Raw genomic sequence first — 15939 nt, 5'->3', positions numbered from 1 at the left:
CATGCCAACTTCAGTATTTATTAAATGACTTGAGTTCAGTCTCCGAAGCACACCAACATATTAAAGACGAATACAATACTAATTAAACTTAAATTATCTGTGATCAACACTCCGTAATGATTATATATGAAAGCTAACTTGGTTAAATCTAATTGATCAGCTGGACTGCAAGTGTAATTCTTTAATCAATCAAAACTAGTTAATTAATTAAGGTCGACATTATAATGTTCATATGATTATAATCTTATAGGATAATTTAGGAGCTTATGACAAACTAACATTTCATAAAGCTAAAAAAACCATCGAAATGTTTTGACTTAATTTAATTTATCATCATTCTTGTATTATACATAATTATATATTAAAAAAAAATACAGATGCATTAGATATATATATAGTTTGTATTGTACATGTGTTGGATAACTTAACTCCACACTTGTGCCTGTCTTTGTCTTTAACATATGGCTTCATATTTATAAAAAAATATTTATAACCTAAATTATAAAGAAAGGAAAAAAAATGAAGGGTTAGGAAAAAAAATGTATTAATTAAAACTATATTTTGTTAATTTGTCAATTTGATCTTCACTAGAATATTAATAATTAATTTTTCAAAAGAAAATAAATAAATGTATATATGTTTTGGGTAAAAGTGAGACCCAACATGTCGCATTAACAACCCACTTAGATTTTGCTACCTAATTAAAAAATGAATATTGAAATCACTTAGGGCGTAATCTAAAATAATTCATGCTCATTAAAACATTTAAAAGTGATGCATTGTCTCTTGTACATAGACCCTTAGCAGCAAAGCTATATAATTAACCATCTTTTTGATAGACAATAATTCAAGATGATAGCACGTACCTGAAATTTGGAAAATAGAATTACTCTGGCTTAATTAAGACAAGATAACGATCATTAGACACTAAAAGATGAGATTAAGAACCTACTTAATTAGTACTAATATACCTAGCCAATCAGAAATTTAATTGATTAGGTGAATTATATGGGGTCATAATTTGTGAATCCACCACAACCATTTCACCATCAATTAATGAATTAATGTTGAGCATGTAACATATGATGAGTGACATGTTTGTAGATTTCAAAAGTGTACTGAATGAACATCATACTGAAGTAGAAAATGACATGGGAGCAAAACAGCAATGAATCATGCATCCCACCATTTCACATATAATTCACAATGTCTGTTTCATTGCAGCAGTTTTTGCACCAACATATATAATTAAGGTTAATGATTTGAATACTTTGTCTAACAATATGATCATTAATTTGTGCATTCAAGTGTTTCGTTGACAATATATAGAGGGTATATATATATAATTTTCGGTTTATATTTTTTACCTCTTGGCCACCACTTTTGCCTAACAATAGATCGAACCTTTATTTGAGATAATATTTTTAATTAATATGTTAATATAACAAGATTTTATTCGTAAGGAAAGCTTCCAACTTAATTTGGTAGTCTCAAACTTGCTTGATTTATAAAACAAACTAATCAAGAAATGGTAGCTAGGCTACTTATAGTCACTTAAAATCTTGGTGCTATAATCAATCGTGCATTAGGCCATGATCATACAACCATACAGATGTAGAACAACCCTCAAACCAAGTTAATTAGACGATGGAAAACTATTGAAGATAATTTAATGATTTAACTTAATTTTTACAACACATATTACATAGTTTTATATAAACATATATATACATATGATTGATTTTTCAAAAAACAGTCTAGTTTTTGGAAATGAGCCAGACTAATAATATAAGCAAGTGTACCAACCATGAACATACTAAATACATTTTGTTTATCAAAATAGATAAATTGTAGTTTATTGAAAGAAAAACGACTTACTCTAAAAGGCTTGGAAGAATCGAGTTTTGACTCTTGAGAACTTAGCAATTAGAAAATGCAATAAACTCCCAACTGCGACTTGCGTGCTGTGTCATTCTACCACGGAGACAGTTGATCATCTGTTTCTTCAGTGTCCTTACTCTAAAAGGCTTTGGGATTACTTTAGTAATTTACTTCAGTGGCCTGAGTCGCCTCCCTCTATGGGGATCCTGTGGGATTCATGGAGGGCGTCGCTTCATCCTTCGTGTAGGATGCTGGGGGATTTAGTCATAAAAGCAATTGTGTGGAACGTCTGGCTTGCTAGAAATGATTGTATTTTTAATGCCAACTTTTTGCCTGCTCATGTGATTATTTTGAAAGTTGACCACATACTACTTGCTTGGTTCTCATCTTTTTCAGCTAGTAACCAAGAAAAATTGGAGGATTCCATGTAGGAATGGGGGTGGGGAAGGGAATCCCGTTCCCTCAGGGGGCCCGCCTGACAGGGCGGGGATTCCCAAACATCCCCTCGGGCGGGAGGCGGGGAAAAAATTCCTCCCCGCCCTAGGCGAGGCGAGGCGGGGGTGGGGAATGGTCTCCCGCCCTGCCCTCATGGGATTCCCCAAAAGAATATATTATATATTTTTAATATATTTATTAAAGATTATTTCAACATTAACATAATATTATATATATATATATATAATCAATAAATATTTATTTGTTAATATTTTTTTAGTTATTATTATGGAACTCACAATTATTTCATACAACTTATTAACTATTTAAATTTATATATTTCATTAAAAACATATTTATTTAATAAAAAATCTTAAATTATTTTTAATAAAATTATTATATAATATATCTACAAAAATTAAAATTCAAACTTCTAATTTTTCAAATTTCTAATATTCATAAAAAAACTAATTATTTATTTAATTTAAATGAATTGGATAATTAGGTAATTGTAATTTGTCTAGATTTTTTTATTCAAATATCCATGTGTTGCTACATATAAGCATTATATTTTTTTATTCAAATATCCATTTGTCTAGATTTTTTTCATCATACATTATATTTTTTTATTTTTCAATTGTATATAAGCATCTTTAAGCATGTGTAACATAAATGCATTAAAAAAATATTATAGTTATTTATAGAAAAATTTTTTTATATTAATGTTTTTGGGCGGGCGGGGATTCCCCGTGTGGCGTGGGATCCCCATGGGGAGTGAGCGGGGAGGATTTTTTTCCCCATGGGAATTTTAACGGGGAATCCCCGCCCGTGAAGAGCGGGGATGGGGATGGGGATCCTGCTCCCGCCCGCCCGCCCGTCCCGCCCCACCCCCATTCATAATTCCATGACGACCATTCGTAGAAGCCTCGAATTCTTAGGACCTCGTGTTGCAATTCCTGATGAAGATTCAACATCGGAGGAGAACCCTAGTCTGAGTACGGGCTAGTGGTCTGCTGTGGATTGGAGGGTGCCCCGCGGCCTCTCATGGAACTGGACCATTTTCTGTGTTGGCTTGTTTTGTACCACATCTAGTGGATTGTGCTACCATGTACTGTCTTTTTATTTAATGAATGTGGTTCATCCACTTTTTTTCACGATGATATAGAGACTAGAAAAATAAACAAGTATAGACAAACAACTAAAACTCTTGTAGATAAATTAATTACAAACTAAAGGTGGAAAATAAATAAATAAAGAAGTACATGTCTACCAAAGGTGAATAAACAAAACTAGAAGACTGTAAGGATAACTAGAGAAACGAAATGGTTATTAATAAAATTTTATTTTTTTAACTGTATTTTAAAAAAAAATTAACAGAAAAGGTAATACAAATATTTCAAGTTTTTTAAAAAAAATTATACAGATGTCATCTTCTGATTAGTCAGATGAAGCAGTCCAGTGAACACAGACATTGTATATGATCTTCGCTGCAGGGACCCATGAGGCAATAATAAGATGACCAAGGTCAACCCCGACAACACACACACACCCGAGAAACAAGGGTCAGGCGCGGGAGTGGGGCGGCGCGCGCGGGAAGACGTGGACCGCTCGTCCACGTCAGACAGAGCCATTCCGGGCCCGGCCCGCCCGTCCAATCATGGGCCCCGACCTCATCACAACCTTAGTGGGCTCCACCCAGCTACGCGTCTCCCCCACGCCGCCCGGGCGGTGTCCACGACCTGACCCCAAAACCGACCCATAATTACGACCCCTCCTCTCCAAACCATGAACCGAAAAAAGCATAACGTAAACTGCAAAACGGGACATATATACTTTTGTTGGCCCTACCCTCTCTCAATATCAATATATTTATACACCTCTACCAGTTTATATATATATATATGTATAAATATTTTAGTGAGGTTTGTTTTATTGGAATAAATATGTTTTGTTTGAAGTTTGGTGAAACAAATGGATGGTTTAGACCACACACTTCATTTATACTCTTGTCCTTGGGAGTGTAATTCACAAGCTTCTTGGCTTATCATTGCACATTTTAGAAACAGTGGTTTTGGCTTATGCAGCTAACCAATGGGGATGAGAATTGAGAAAGATGGGGGACAAGTATTATAGTCTATGGTGTTTTTAATAATTTATCAAGGAACAAACTATCTTTGTTGTTTTATTGAAAATAAACATTAAAACAAAAAATGAAGTTTTGATATTATATATATATATATATATATATATATATATATAATTGTTTTTATTATGGTGAGAACTTCATGAGCAATGGTGAGTGAAGTGAATGAAGATGAGGGAGAAAGGTGAAAAGGGTGTGGGGGAAAGGTGAAGTGTAGAATGATATGCATATATTGAGGTTCACATGGATGTTGGAACGCTGGTGAAGCTCATTGTTGAAGCCATTGGTTGATTGCATGGCACTGGAGAAGATGTCAAATTAATGATGTGCTATCTAACACCATTGATAGTTTTTATTTATTTTTATTTTTTAAAGAGTAGTAGTGAGTCGTGATTTGATTTTTTAAAAGATGGATAAACCATCTCAAATTAAAAAAACCACAAATTACAAAACAACCCTCCGTGGAGAAACACGAACAAACAATAACAAAAACAGACCACAAGAAGTGGTAAAACAACAAGAAAACAGCTACTAGGGGAACAATCCAAACAGAACACAGACAATACAAAAACAACCGAACAACGGCACCACAAGCCGCCCACAAACCCTAGAAAACACCCTGAAACTAGCCCATGTGCTGCTCCTGAGACCCCTCTGAAGGCAAAACACCTCCAGTCTCCTCAACACGCGGGCCTAAAAAGTCAAAGCTCCGACAAATAGTAGTGATGGAGTCCTCCAATTTGACTCTAGAGCCCTCCCCAGTTGAAGATAACCAAGACAAAAGCAAATGAGCAATTTTAATGATGAGCGCATGAGCAGACAAGCAATGCGCATTAAAGATGCAATCATTCCTAGACAGCCAAATATTCCAAACAATTGCTTTCACCACTAAGTCCACATGATCCCCGTGACAGGATATTTGTGCACTTTTTTATTCTTCCTATATATATTAACTTGGTTGGGGTTTTAATAGCATAACAATATAAGTTGTTTTTTTGTTTTTGTTTTATTAATAAAATAATCTAGATTTTCTTTTGATTACTTATTTATAGTGTTGATAGATGTGGACAATGTTGGCGGTGTGTTTTTTAGAGTGAAAAAAAGTCATAATAATGAAGGTGCTACATAGGCTTACATGCATGCCTGGATGGTTTCAAGGGAAGATTGATCTGGCTCATCAAAATAAAGGAGGAAAAGGATATGTGTTTTTTTTTCTTTTATTTTAAAAAATAGAAACAATCATTTTACCTAGTTTAATCAACTGCATCTTTTATTTATCATGGTTATTGAAAAATATATCTGTTTATGAAAATATGTGACGAATTAAGTATTAATGTTTATTCAAAAAAAAAAAATAATTAAGTATCAATGTAGATACCATGCATATTTGGTTTGGAATGTATTCGGTAAGCATAGAATGACCCCATTGAATAAAAAGTAAAATTATGCTTTTCAAAGAATTATTATAGACAATATAACATTAATTATAAAATTAAAAAATAAAAACTTGAAAATAAGAGTCGCAGGCTCATGCATAGTAAAGAGCAAGTTGTTGTAGGGTGGAATTATAGGATTTTGTTTGAATTTAGAATTTTTTTTAAACTTACTCTCTATAAAAAAAAAAAATACATCTATGTATTTATTCAGTTTAAAAAGTTTAAAAATTATTATATATATATATATATATATAATCAGTTTAAACTGAATATCCTCATATAACTTCTATAAAAAGTATGAATGAAGCATGCTTAACCTTAAAAAAACACATGAAAAATTATCTTTAAAATATGAATTATTATTATTGTTTAATGTTTTTTGGATAGGTATATATTATTATTATTTAAGATATCGCTTTGATACCATCAAGAGAATTATAAGCAAAAAGTATTTTTATAATTGTTGTGTATCTAATACAAGAGCATAAATGTATTTGTACACAACTACTCTAAATATATTAAGAAATTAATAATGAAAAATATATATTTATTAAATCAATTATGCCTAATAATATACGAGCAAGTCTCGTGTGAAAACCGTGTATATATGTATACCAAAAGTTAGTGCATTAGTTTCAAAATAAATAAAAGTAATTTTAGTAATAGAATTCATTTAAAGGATCAATAAATTTGAACATTAATTGTGAAAAATTAGTTACTGAAAATTTCTTGTTGGATTACAATTTTGACAATCTCCTACCTATCACCAAAATCCATGATTCACAAATAAAAAAAAAGAAGTATTACAATTTTTTAGCATGGAAGGTGTGTCGTCAAATTAAAAATATTATTTTGTTGAAATACAATGATCATTTTAATTGTTCTTATGAAGGATTTTGTTAAACAAATGGTTGTAATTTGTCATATGTTTTTTTTGTTTTTTTCACAGTTGCATGCCGGTATAAGAGTATGTTATTAAATAGTTAGAGCATATTATTAGTTTCTTGTTTAAATTTCAATATTGTGTCTTGTTTTATTTTTATAATATTGCATTGGTGTTTCTCTTATTTGTTTTGTTATGTAATTTTATTTTTTAGCTTTGTATAGCATAATAGCTTACAAGCAGAGGAAGGATGAAGTTATTGTAGTTTTTAGTACTATATCTATTGCCATGAATATAGTTGTCTGCGTCTTGCTTAAATTGACGGTTGGTATTTTGTTGTTGTATATATCACTTTGTATTTTTTATGTGTTTTGCTCAATAAATTTATCTTTTTAGCAGGAAAAATAAAAAATAGAATAAACCCTTAAAAGGAAGTTAGGATCTTGTGCTTTTTCTCTCCAAAGAACTTGCACTTGGGCTTGCTCTAAGAACGCATCAATATCCAGGCCTATCTTTGAATTTAAAAACAATAAATACCATCCAGCCTAGCCCACATTTTAAAGGAAGTAACTATTTTATATTTTAAATGATAATATCCCATTTTTGCAAATCTCTGTAATTCACATGAACCTTTAAATATTTTTTTAGAATATTTTAAATGTAATGGGTTTTTATATCTAATTCGGGTGCTCGCACTGTTGATCAATCTACCATCGGTTATCTACTTGTATTTGTTAGGGTTTTTGTCCATTTCATCGCTTTTGAGATTTGTGATTGTTTCTGTATTAATATTAATTTGTATTTTTTTTACAATTATTATTAGCACTAGTTTTTTATTTTAATAAATTAATAGTTTATATATTTTTTGTAAAATATATTTATATTTTAAAATCAACCATGCAACTTGTTAGAAGGTGTCGATCTTTTCGTTGCTCAAGCTCATTTGAGTTCAAAGCTTTGAGCTTTCATTAAAACACAAATAGTACAATTTAATCTCCGTCTAAATTTATATGGTAAACCAAAATACTATTTGTTTATAAAAGCCTAAATCTTCACAAGAAAACATTCCTAATATTATCAATTTTGGTAATAAAAATATGCCAACGTTAGCCGATGGCAATAGATAAAATTAAAAATCATTTATAACATAGTCTGTTTTCATAAACTAAAATTTTATAAAAACTCATATTCAAATAAAATTTGCAATAGAATAAAAACAAACTTTTTTTTAATATAACCTTTCATTGAAATAAAATTCATAGTTAAAATTTTTCCTATAGTTTTGTCAAATAAACTAAAATTCATTTAATATCAATATATATATATATAGAAATATATAAATGATGTGAAAGTAGTGAAGAGTCCCTGGTCTTGAAATTCGATCCCAAACGAGGGAATTTTATAACAGATCAATAGATCCAGAACGAAAAGCCGCCATTCCCAAGCTCTCTATTTCCCCACTCCATGGCAGGCAATGACCAGAGGGGCTACGCTTGGGCTATGGCCGCCGGTTTCAACGCCGCTATGGCTGCCATTTCCGCCAAACTCTTGTCTCCTTTGGTAGTGCTTCTTCATCTCCCCTCTTTTTTTCCTTTTCTATCTTTTGATTTGTGATGCTTAGGTTAGGATGCAGTTTGGATTTGTTTGGTTATCAATGATTAATGCTGTGATCCAGTTTTTATTGCTTTGCAACTGAGAATTTTGTGGTTCATTGCTCGGTATTTGATCAGCTTAAGCTGCAATTTCTATGTCTAAGGAAGTTTCATTTTCAGGAACTAATTCTGAATTTATTGTAGTTCTGGAAATCTCTGTTTGTTTTTGGAGTCTTCCGTGTTACTGGAGTGAAAACTAATTTCTTCACATGAGTCTGGTGCAAATCATTAGAATTAGTGTTTACAGTCTTGCTTTTGATCAGTTTCAAATAATTAATCTGGCTTAAGGTGATTGTTTGCAGTGCATTCAAGCAGGTGTATGTTAAAAATAATTTTTTTTTGTCGGTGTTGGGTATTCTGCGGCATTCTTTGGGTTAAAAATTTCTAGAGTTTCATCTTTGTTTTTTTGGCAATACTGACGGTTTGTGCTCTTGTAGCGCTTCTCAATTTAGCTTTGTACTCTGTGATATGCATGTTACCCTATGGCAACACCCAGTCATTAAACTCCTTTTGCTAGTCATTGCTTTCATCTAAAATTTAATTGGCATCCTTGAATTATTTTCAATTGCAGTTCCTTAAATATGGATTAGTTGTACTCTTCAATGCAACAATGTGGGGATGTTATGTCAACAGTCTTAAAGCTTTAACTTCTCTTCAAGCCACAGTGACAAACTTCGCCACAAACTTCCTCTCCTCTGGCCTAGCAGGATTTATTCTTTTTGAGGAGCCCTTACCGTCAAAGGTAATTTGCACAAGATTTCTGCGAACCCTTATCTTTCACAGCAATGTGAATTTTGGTTCTATCAGCACTTTGAGCATTGGCTTCCTTCAATAAAGTTTGCAATAAATTCATTCAATTATGGAGTTGATTTTCATATTGAAAGAAGTTAAACTATCTTATAAAGATATTAATGATGTTCTGCAGCGTATATAAATAACTAAACTTGTCCAAGAGCTTGGTCAAACTTTTCTATACTTTACACTTAGGAATCCCTATGTTGCTAGGTGTTAATGAATTTACTGAAGTATCCTTGTATTGGTAGAAGATGTGTTGATGCAAGGTGGGCATTCAAAGCCAAATCTGACGATCAGTCATGTATAGATGCTTAATTTCTTTAAATCCAACAACTTAATTTAGAGAAGTTTCCACTTTAATTTCTTTCAAGTATTGGGACATTTCAGTGTGCATCATGATCAAAATAAGATGCCCTTTTTTGGCTTTGAACTCCATCTATTCTTAAGCACCAGATTGCTAAATGATTTATATAAACCTCAAATTCAGAAAGTGCATGTACAGTATCTTTAGTTATAGCTTGTGTGGTAATTGAAAAAGCTTAATCATCTGTTGATGTGCACTCGGCATCTGATTACTTGAGCCATTCAGTAAAACAACTCATTATAGAGCTAAATCCCTTAATAAAATCCCAATAAAGATGGCCAAGTCTTGACATTTTTGAGTATCCCTCAATGACTAGAGTTTTAACAAACTGGATATTGCACGAGTTTTGCTTGTATCTGCTTTAATACCATTCACAGAAACCACATGGCCAAGGAACACCACATGGGCTCATAAGTAAGGACACTTCCTCAAGTGAAAGCAAAATTTTTCTTAGTGAAGAACTCCCATCACTTGCTTTAGATGCAATAGACGCTCTTTCTTGCTATGACTATGCTGAGAAGCATCAGATATACCATAAGGCAGGAACAAATATATGACCTTAATCTCGCTCACCATCACTGCATGGAGTATTAGAGGCCAAATGGTGTCAAAAGCCACTCATAAATATCATCTGGTGTTTTGAAGTCCATCCTTCATACATCCAAGGTCGAACTTGAATTTGATGGTAGTGACTTCTTGAATGAATTTTAAAAAAGACAGGTGATGCTGCTAGCACAGCTTGCATATCATCCAATCAATGTATATAAATAAAATATTGTTATGATCTTATTTATGGATCAGCAACCTATACACATGAGCCATGATCCATCTTTTTTTGGTGTCAATTGTCATAGGAGCAGTGACAATTAACAACACATTACCTCTAGCTAATTTATATAATTTCATTCTCAACTGCCCATCCATGTGGTATCTCATCTCTGGTAAACTTTATGTACCAACTTTTTAGGTTAGGAAAATTGGTTTCCAGCCTGAAATTATCGCGTGCTGTATTTGTTGTATTTGTGTGAACTGATCCTGCAACGTGGATAATATTTTGCTTTCCTAAAAAATTAGATAATTCATGCTTTGTTCCATCTTTAAAATTTTGTGGTTGAAAAGAAACTTGCGGGGCCAACAACTGGTATAGGATTGGAAATTTCTCTATGGAATTCCAACAACTGGTATATCCTGGACTTAATTAATTGCTTTGGATATCAAATTTTTAGTATTACCTTCATCTGAATAGTGTGCTTATTCTTTCTTTTGAAAGAAGCTTGATGTAGAAGATAAACCCCCTCCTAGAATCCTTTTCTTTTTTCATGCAAAGGTGTTGTGATCATTACTGCAGGAATGAACCCAACTCCAAATATGAACCGGTCCATAAAAGAAAATACCTATTGAACCAGTCACAGGAATGCCAGTCTCAGTATTTATTAGCCAAAGCCTCACCACAAAGCTTTCACTTTTGTCGGCAACTAATCAATTTTCTTCTTAGTTTGACTTATCATATATGGGTTCGTCGGTTGATTTCTCATCATGGTCAATCATATTGCCTCTTCATAAGGGCATTGGTAAGTCATAGAACCAATCCCACTGCCTGAGAAATAAAGGGCTGAATTTAATCTTGTCTGGTTGTGATACACCAGTGTGTTGTGCCCTCTCCTTAATCCTGCCAGCTTCATTTCCATTATTTTTCATATTGAGCCTTGTTCCAGTACTCTGGGTTGCTGTTCTGTCCATTCTTGAATTGTGAGCATTGATACTTTGCTGCAAATTTGATGTATATTGGCATGCATTCTCCAACTTTTATATATGAGAAATAACCTAATCTCATTGCATATATTTGGCTGGAGTTCCAAACTTTCAATTCAATTTAAGAAATCCTCTGTGTAGTTACCTGGTAAAATCTGGAAAATCAACGTTGACTCTATTGTACTTTGGTCATCCTAACTCTGAAGGTCTCACACAGTTGATTCCTTCTGGTTGATCTGAAGGATCATCCTGTGAGCACCTTCTTGTCTTGCAAACCAGCATCTATTTAGAACCCATAAAAATTGCCGGTCTAGCATGTGGGATTTTCAATCCTCCAACAGAGTTATTTCATTTTTTTTTGTGATTTGGTTACTCTGTTCACTTCTACAGCTCTGACACACAAGCTTTTCCATGATGAATAGAATCACTTGCTGCGAAACCCATAGAAACCCTCTCTGACGAGATACAAGATTGATGTGGCTTTTTAACAAAACCAAATGAAAAGTAAGATTTAATGTTTTGGCTCAGTTAATTGTACCTATGGTGAATTTGGGACAGCTGTAAGAAAATAAAGGATGTTTTTAAGAATTCTAAGAAAATATATGTGTAACAATTTACTTAACATCTTTTAAGTCCATACAAACAAAATATAAAAATCAAAATGAAGTTGAAGTTTTCCGAAAGAAATGTTTGGAATCTCAAAAGTAATATAAAAAAAATTATCAACATATGCAGGTTTAGAATCTTATTTATTATTATTTTTTATTTGTTAATTTTTTTTAGTTTTCTTTTGTGCTTGATGTTGTAGATCATGAAAATCTATTTCCCTTGATCAAAGTTTCATTGTTTTTTTCAAAATAGTTATACTAGTTCTCTTAGCCATCAGCTGTATAGTAACACCTCCTGAGAATTAATTGCGGTCCTTCCACTGACATTAACTTACTCACATTATTATAACATTAGAAAAAGTGCCCTGGTCCATAAGGGAACATATTGGGTGACTCAAAATTTAAGTTTAAACCCACAATGAATGGAAGCCTAATTTTTGTTTAAATCCATTGACTCATTTGAACTTAAAAAAGAGACTTAGTTAAGAAACCCAATAAATTTTGATGCGAAATTATTTTGTTATTGCTTCACAGCTTGATTTTGCTGTCTGTGAACTTTAGAGCTGGATGAACTCTGTAGAGTACAAATTCTAGTGCTATAATTGGATGTCCTCCATCTGTGTAGTGCTATTAAAGGGCTTGTGTAGGAAGTCTCACTAGGCTCATGATACTAAGACAGTGAATAATTTCTATGTGGTAAGACAGTTAAAGACAAGAATTTTCCCGGCCCCTCCGTTGTTTGAGGGACAGTGTTGCTGGATGATTAAGTAAAATCTTTCATGGGTAATACTTTGTCTCTGCATGCCATGAAACTGGTTAGGATTTTCAAATACAAAATGTTGGTTTTTCCTTGCCATGTTCTTATTTATGTTGATTTATTTAATTTTTTCTTTATCTTTTTAAATCTTTATTAATCTTCTTAATACTTTTAATCAATCTTCTTTATTATTTCAAATAGACTCTTTATTATCTTTTGCATATCTTCTAGATATTCTTAAATCTTTAATGATTTTTTGAATCCTGCTTATCTTATATCTTATCTTAGGAGTGTCATTGCTAAAACATGATTTACATGCTTGTAGGCATCTACAAGAGAAAGATTAGGCAACTATATAGGAGTTTCTACCAGATTAATGGCTGCCTAGTGAGCTTAATGGCGAATTAGTTCTAGTTATTTTAATTTGGCACAAGAAGATTTGATGAAACCCAACTCAGTTCAATAAGATTGATTGTGCTATAATAGTTTCCTGATCCGTTATATGATCAAACCTAACTAAAGCTGTCAAACAAGTAATGTGATCCGCTCACCGTAATTATAATCAAAAGGACCAAATTTAAGTGAAACCATCATTAAATTATGTGATTGTCCAAACTTAATAATGACCAACCAAAATGGCAAACCTGACGAATGATATTAATTAAGTTATGCGATCAAGTCAACTTCATTCCTAAAAAAGGTCAAAATCAGACTTATGTGATCTATTCAACTCTACAATGATCAAAGTAATCAAACCCCAGTTTTATTTTTGATATTTTCCTCAACCTCATGTTGTTATTTTCTGATTGTACCGTCATGTATAAACCAACATCTTAATCATGACCAGACCATCATGTATAAACTAACATTTTAATCATGACCGCTTTTAAACTTTGGATTAACAATTTTTGAATCTTGAAACACATTTTGTATTTAGTTGAGTTTGTCCAGTGGTTTTATAAATAGTTTTGTTCAACATTAGTTAAGAATTCCGAAATAATATCCTAAAAATGTATTTATAAATTTTTCTTTGTTCATTCTTTTGACCTCTTTTAATAAATGTGATTTATACATTTTATTTAACATATAAAAAAAATCATCTGGGCTGCTAAGTGGTCTTAGTAGGGGTTGGCCTTTCCCTGTTCCACCGCCTAGGCATGAGTGCTGCTAAAAGAACTTTGCTGTGGGTTTTAATTAGCTTTTGCTTATGCTTAATCCTTATTCGGTTTTTCCTTTACTGTTGCTGGTTCTTATAAAGCTGATTCCACCAAACTGCTGTACCCTTTTGAGCCAGAACTCAGAAGTCTACTTACTAGGTGACCATTCTTTTCTCATAGATGTCCATCATGTCATTGAACTGTTGTACCTCAGAAATCTAGTATGTGTACGTAATAGTTAGGTTCCCACCAAAGTTTGAAATTCTAGCAGGTGATTAGTACCTCATGTTGTCTCAATAGTACTCATATGGAAGAGGGGAAGAGCAATGAGATCTATCTCATTACCATCAAATATGGTTGACCATAGGCAATGGGCATAAGTAGAAAGTGAGAATACCTGCTTGAGTGACATTTATACTTAATTGGGATAATAATTCTCCTTGTCCTTGTCTTTCCCTAGAAACTCTTGGTTTTCAGGCCATAATTGGTGCAAGAGTTCAATGCTTTCTTTCAATTGCTTCCTCTGAGTTTTCATTGCGTTTCAATGTGAATCAGTTGCTGTCCCAATAATTTTAAATCATTTGACATTATGTCTAGATCCGAAGCTTATTCACCAGGAGCTAGGTGCTACCAGGGGTGAGGGGAGTCCTCTCTCTAGTACCACCTAGCAGACACAAGCCTTTTGTAAGAAGGCCAAGTGGATCAAATTTCGATTTTCCTGTGATCACAATAATTGGAACATAGGATTGCATATGAAAATAGGGAAAGGAGAACCTTTCCTTGACATTGGTTTATGCCTTTCTTCCCATCTATACAATCATTTTAAGTGCTTGGCCTAAAAGATGCATTTGCCCTTCCATTTTTACAGTTAATACAATATGGAAGTTGAGCCTGTTAAGAGAAACAGGGCTGAGTTGTGAATGGTCCCAGTGCACTGGAGTTTTGTTACAAACATGATCATTTTCTGTTGGTCATTCTTTTCTTTCTTGCATCAAATGTTTCAATATTTAATGAACTTTGATCTTTAATTTCTTGAATCTTCTAAGTAAATTGCTCCTGTATCTTAGTTACTGATGTGAGAGAACTTGTGTCATTCATCACTGATCTTCGAATTGGCTTTCAAGTGTGTGCTAGCTGGGTTTTAAAGATTTTTGATGTTTGATATTTTCAATTTGAGTAATGAAGTCAAATTATACCTGTTCTAATGTGTTTATATAGAATAATACTCAAGATATTGTAAACGATATTGTAAAAGATATTTTTAATGATAAATCTCTCCGCCTATTTATCAATGCCAATTAGTTGTTTATATATATATATATTTGCCTTGTCAAATGTCAATTCAATTTTGTGGAACTAGAAAAAGTCCATCTGAATTCTAATGTCTAGTGACAATGCCAGGAGGTAACTTATGCTAATTGTATGCAGTTATGTATTGTAAATGACAGATGATGCAATAAGAACAACTTATGACTTTCATGAATGTGGATTTGGTCTCATCTTTTATGTCAATTACTTTGAATTGATGAACTAATTCCTTGACTAACAGTGGTTTGCAGGGGCTATTTGCATCATTATTGGTGTGTTCGTCCTCAGCAAATCAAGTATCGAAAGAAAGTCAAGTTCAGATTAGTATTATTTGATTACCAGTACTTTATCCTAATTTGGTGGATAATATGTTTTTTGTTTATCCTCAATATAGTAGTTTCTAGAATTGTATTCCATCCTCTGTTTTCTCACTATGAATAGTAAGCAGACCGAAAAAAAATCTTTCACCAGGAGAGGAGAAATAGATATCACATGGCAGTTCAAGAAATATAGTAGACATGGAAATTGAACTACCAACATAATTGAAGAATATTTTCTAATTTGAGGTTTTGTTGAATGTGCTATATGTTGGTGTACAGAACTATGAATGGAATTCAGTGATATGGTACATTTATAAGTTTGTTGACATATAAGTTGATTTATTTATCTGTCTCTTAAAACCCTTGGTAATATGCATGATGATGATCCTCTAATCAAAGTGATTGTATGCTGTTTTTTCATGTAGATGAAGTGTAATTTTTCTGGTAG

The 15939-nt window shown here is 32.7% G+C and overlaps 1 protein-coding gene across 1 annotated transcript; it reads left to right on the top strand.

Annotated features, from left to right (window-relative positions):
- The first annotated feature begins 8162 nt into the window (after nucleotides 1-8162).
- LOC120259035 lies at nucleotides 8163-15837 on the top strand. The gene is made up of 3 exons (XM_039266567.1): nucleotides 8163-8338; nucleotides 9002-9172; nucleotides 15413-15837. The coding sequence occupies exons 1-3, from the start codon at nucleotides 8243-8245 to the stop codon at nucleotides 15494-15496; spliced, it is 351 nt and encodes a 116-aa protein (XP_039122501.1). The 5' UTR covers nucleotides 8163-8242; the 3' UTR covers nucleotides 15497-15837.
- Nucleotides 15838-15939: the final 102 nt, after the last annotated feature.

Source organism: Dioscorea cayenensis, chromosome 4 (assembly GCF_009730915.1).
Source record: "Dioscorea cayenensis subsp. rotundata cultivar TDr96_F1 chromosome 4, TDr96_F1_v2_PseudoChromosome.rev07_lg8_w22 25.fasta, whole genome shotgun sequence".
In the NCBI taxonomy this organism is placed as follows: Eukaryota; Viridiplantae; Streptophyta; class Magnoliopsida; order Dioscoreales; family Dioscoreaceae; genus Dioscorea; species Dioscorea cayenensis.
Note: the sequence above shows the minus strand (reverse complement) of the source record. Positions and strands in the feature narration are given on the sequence as shown.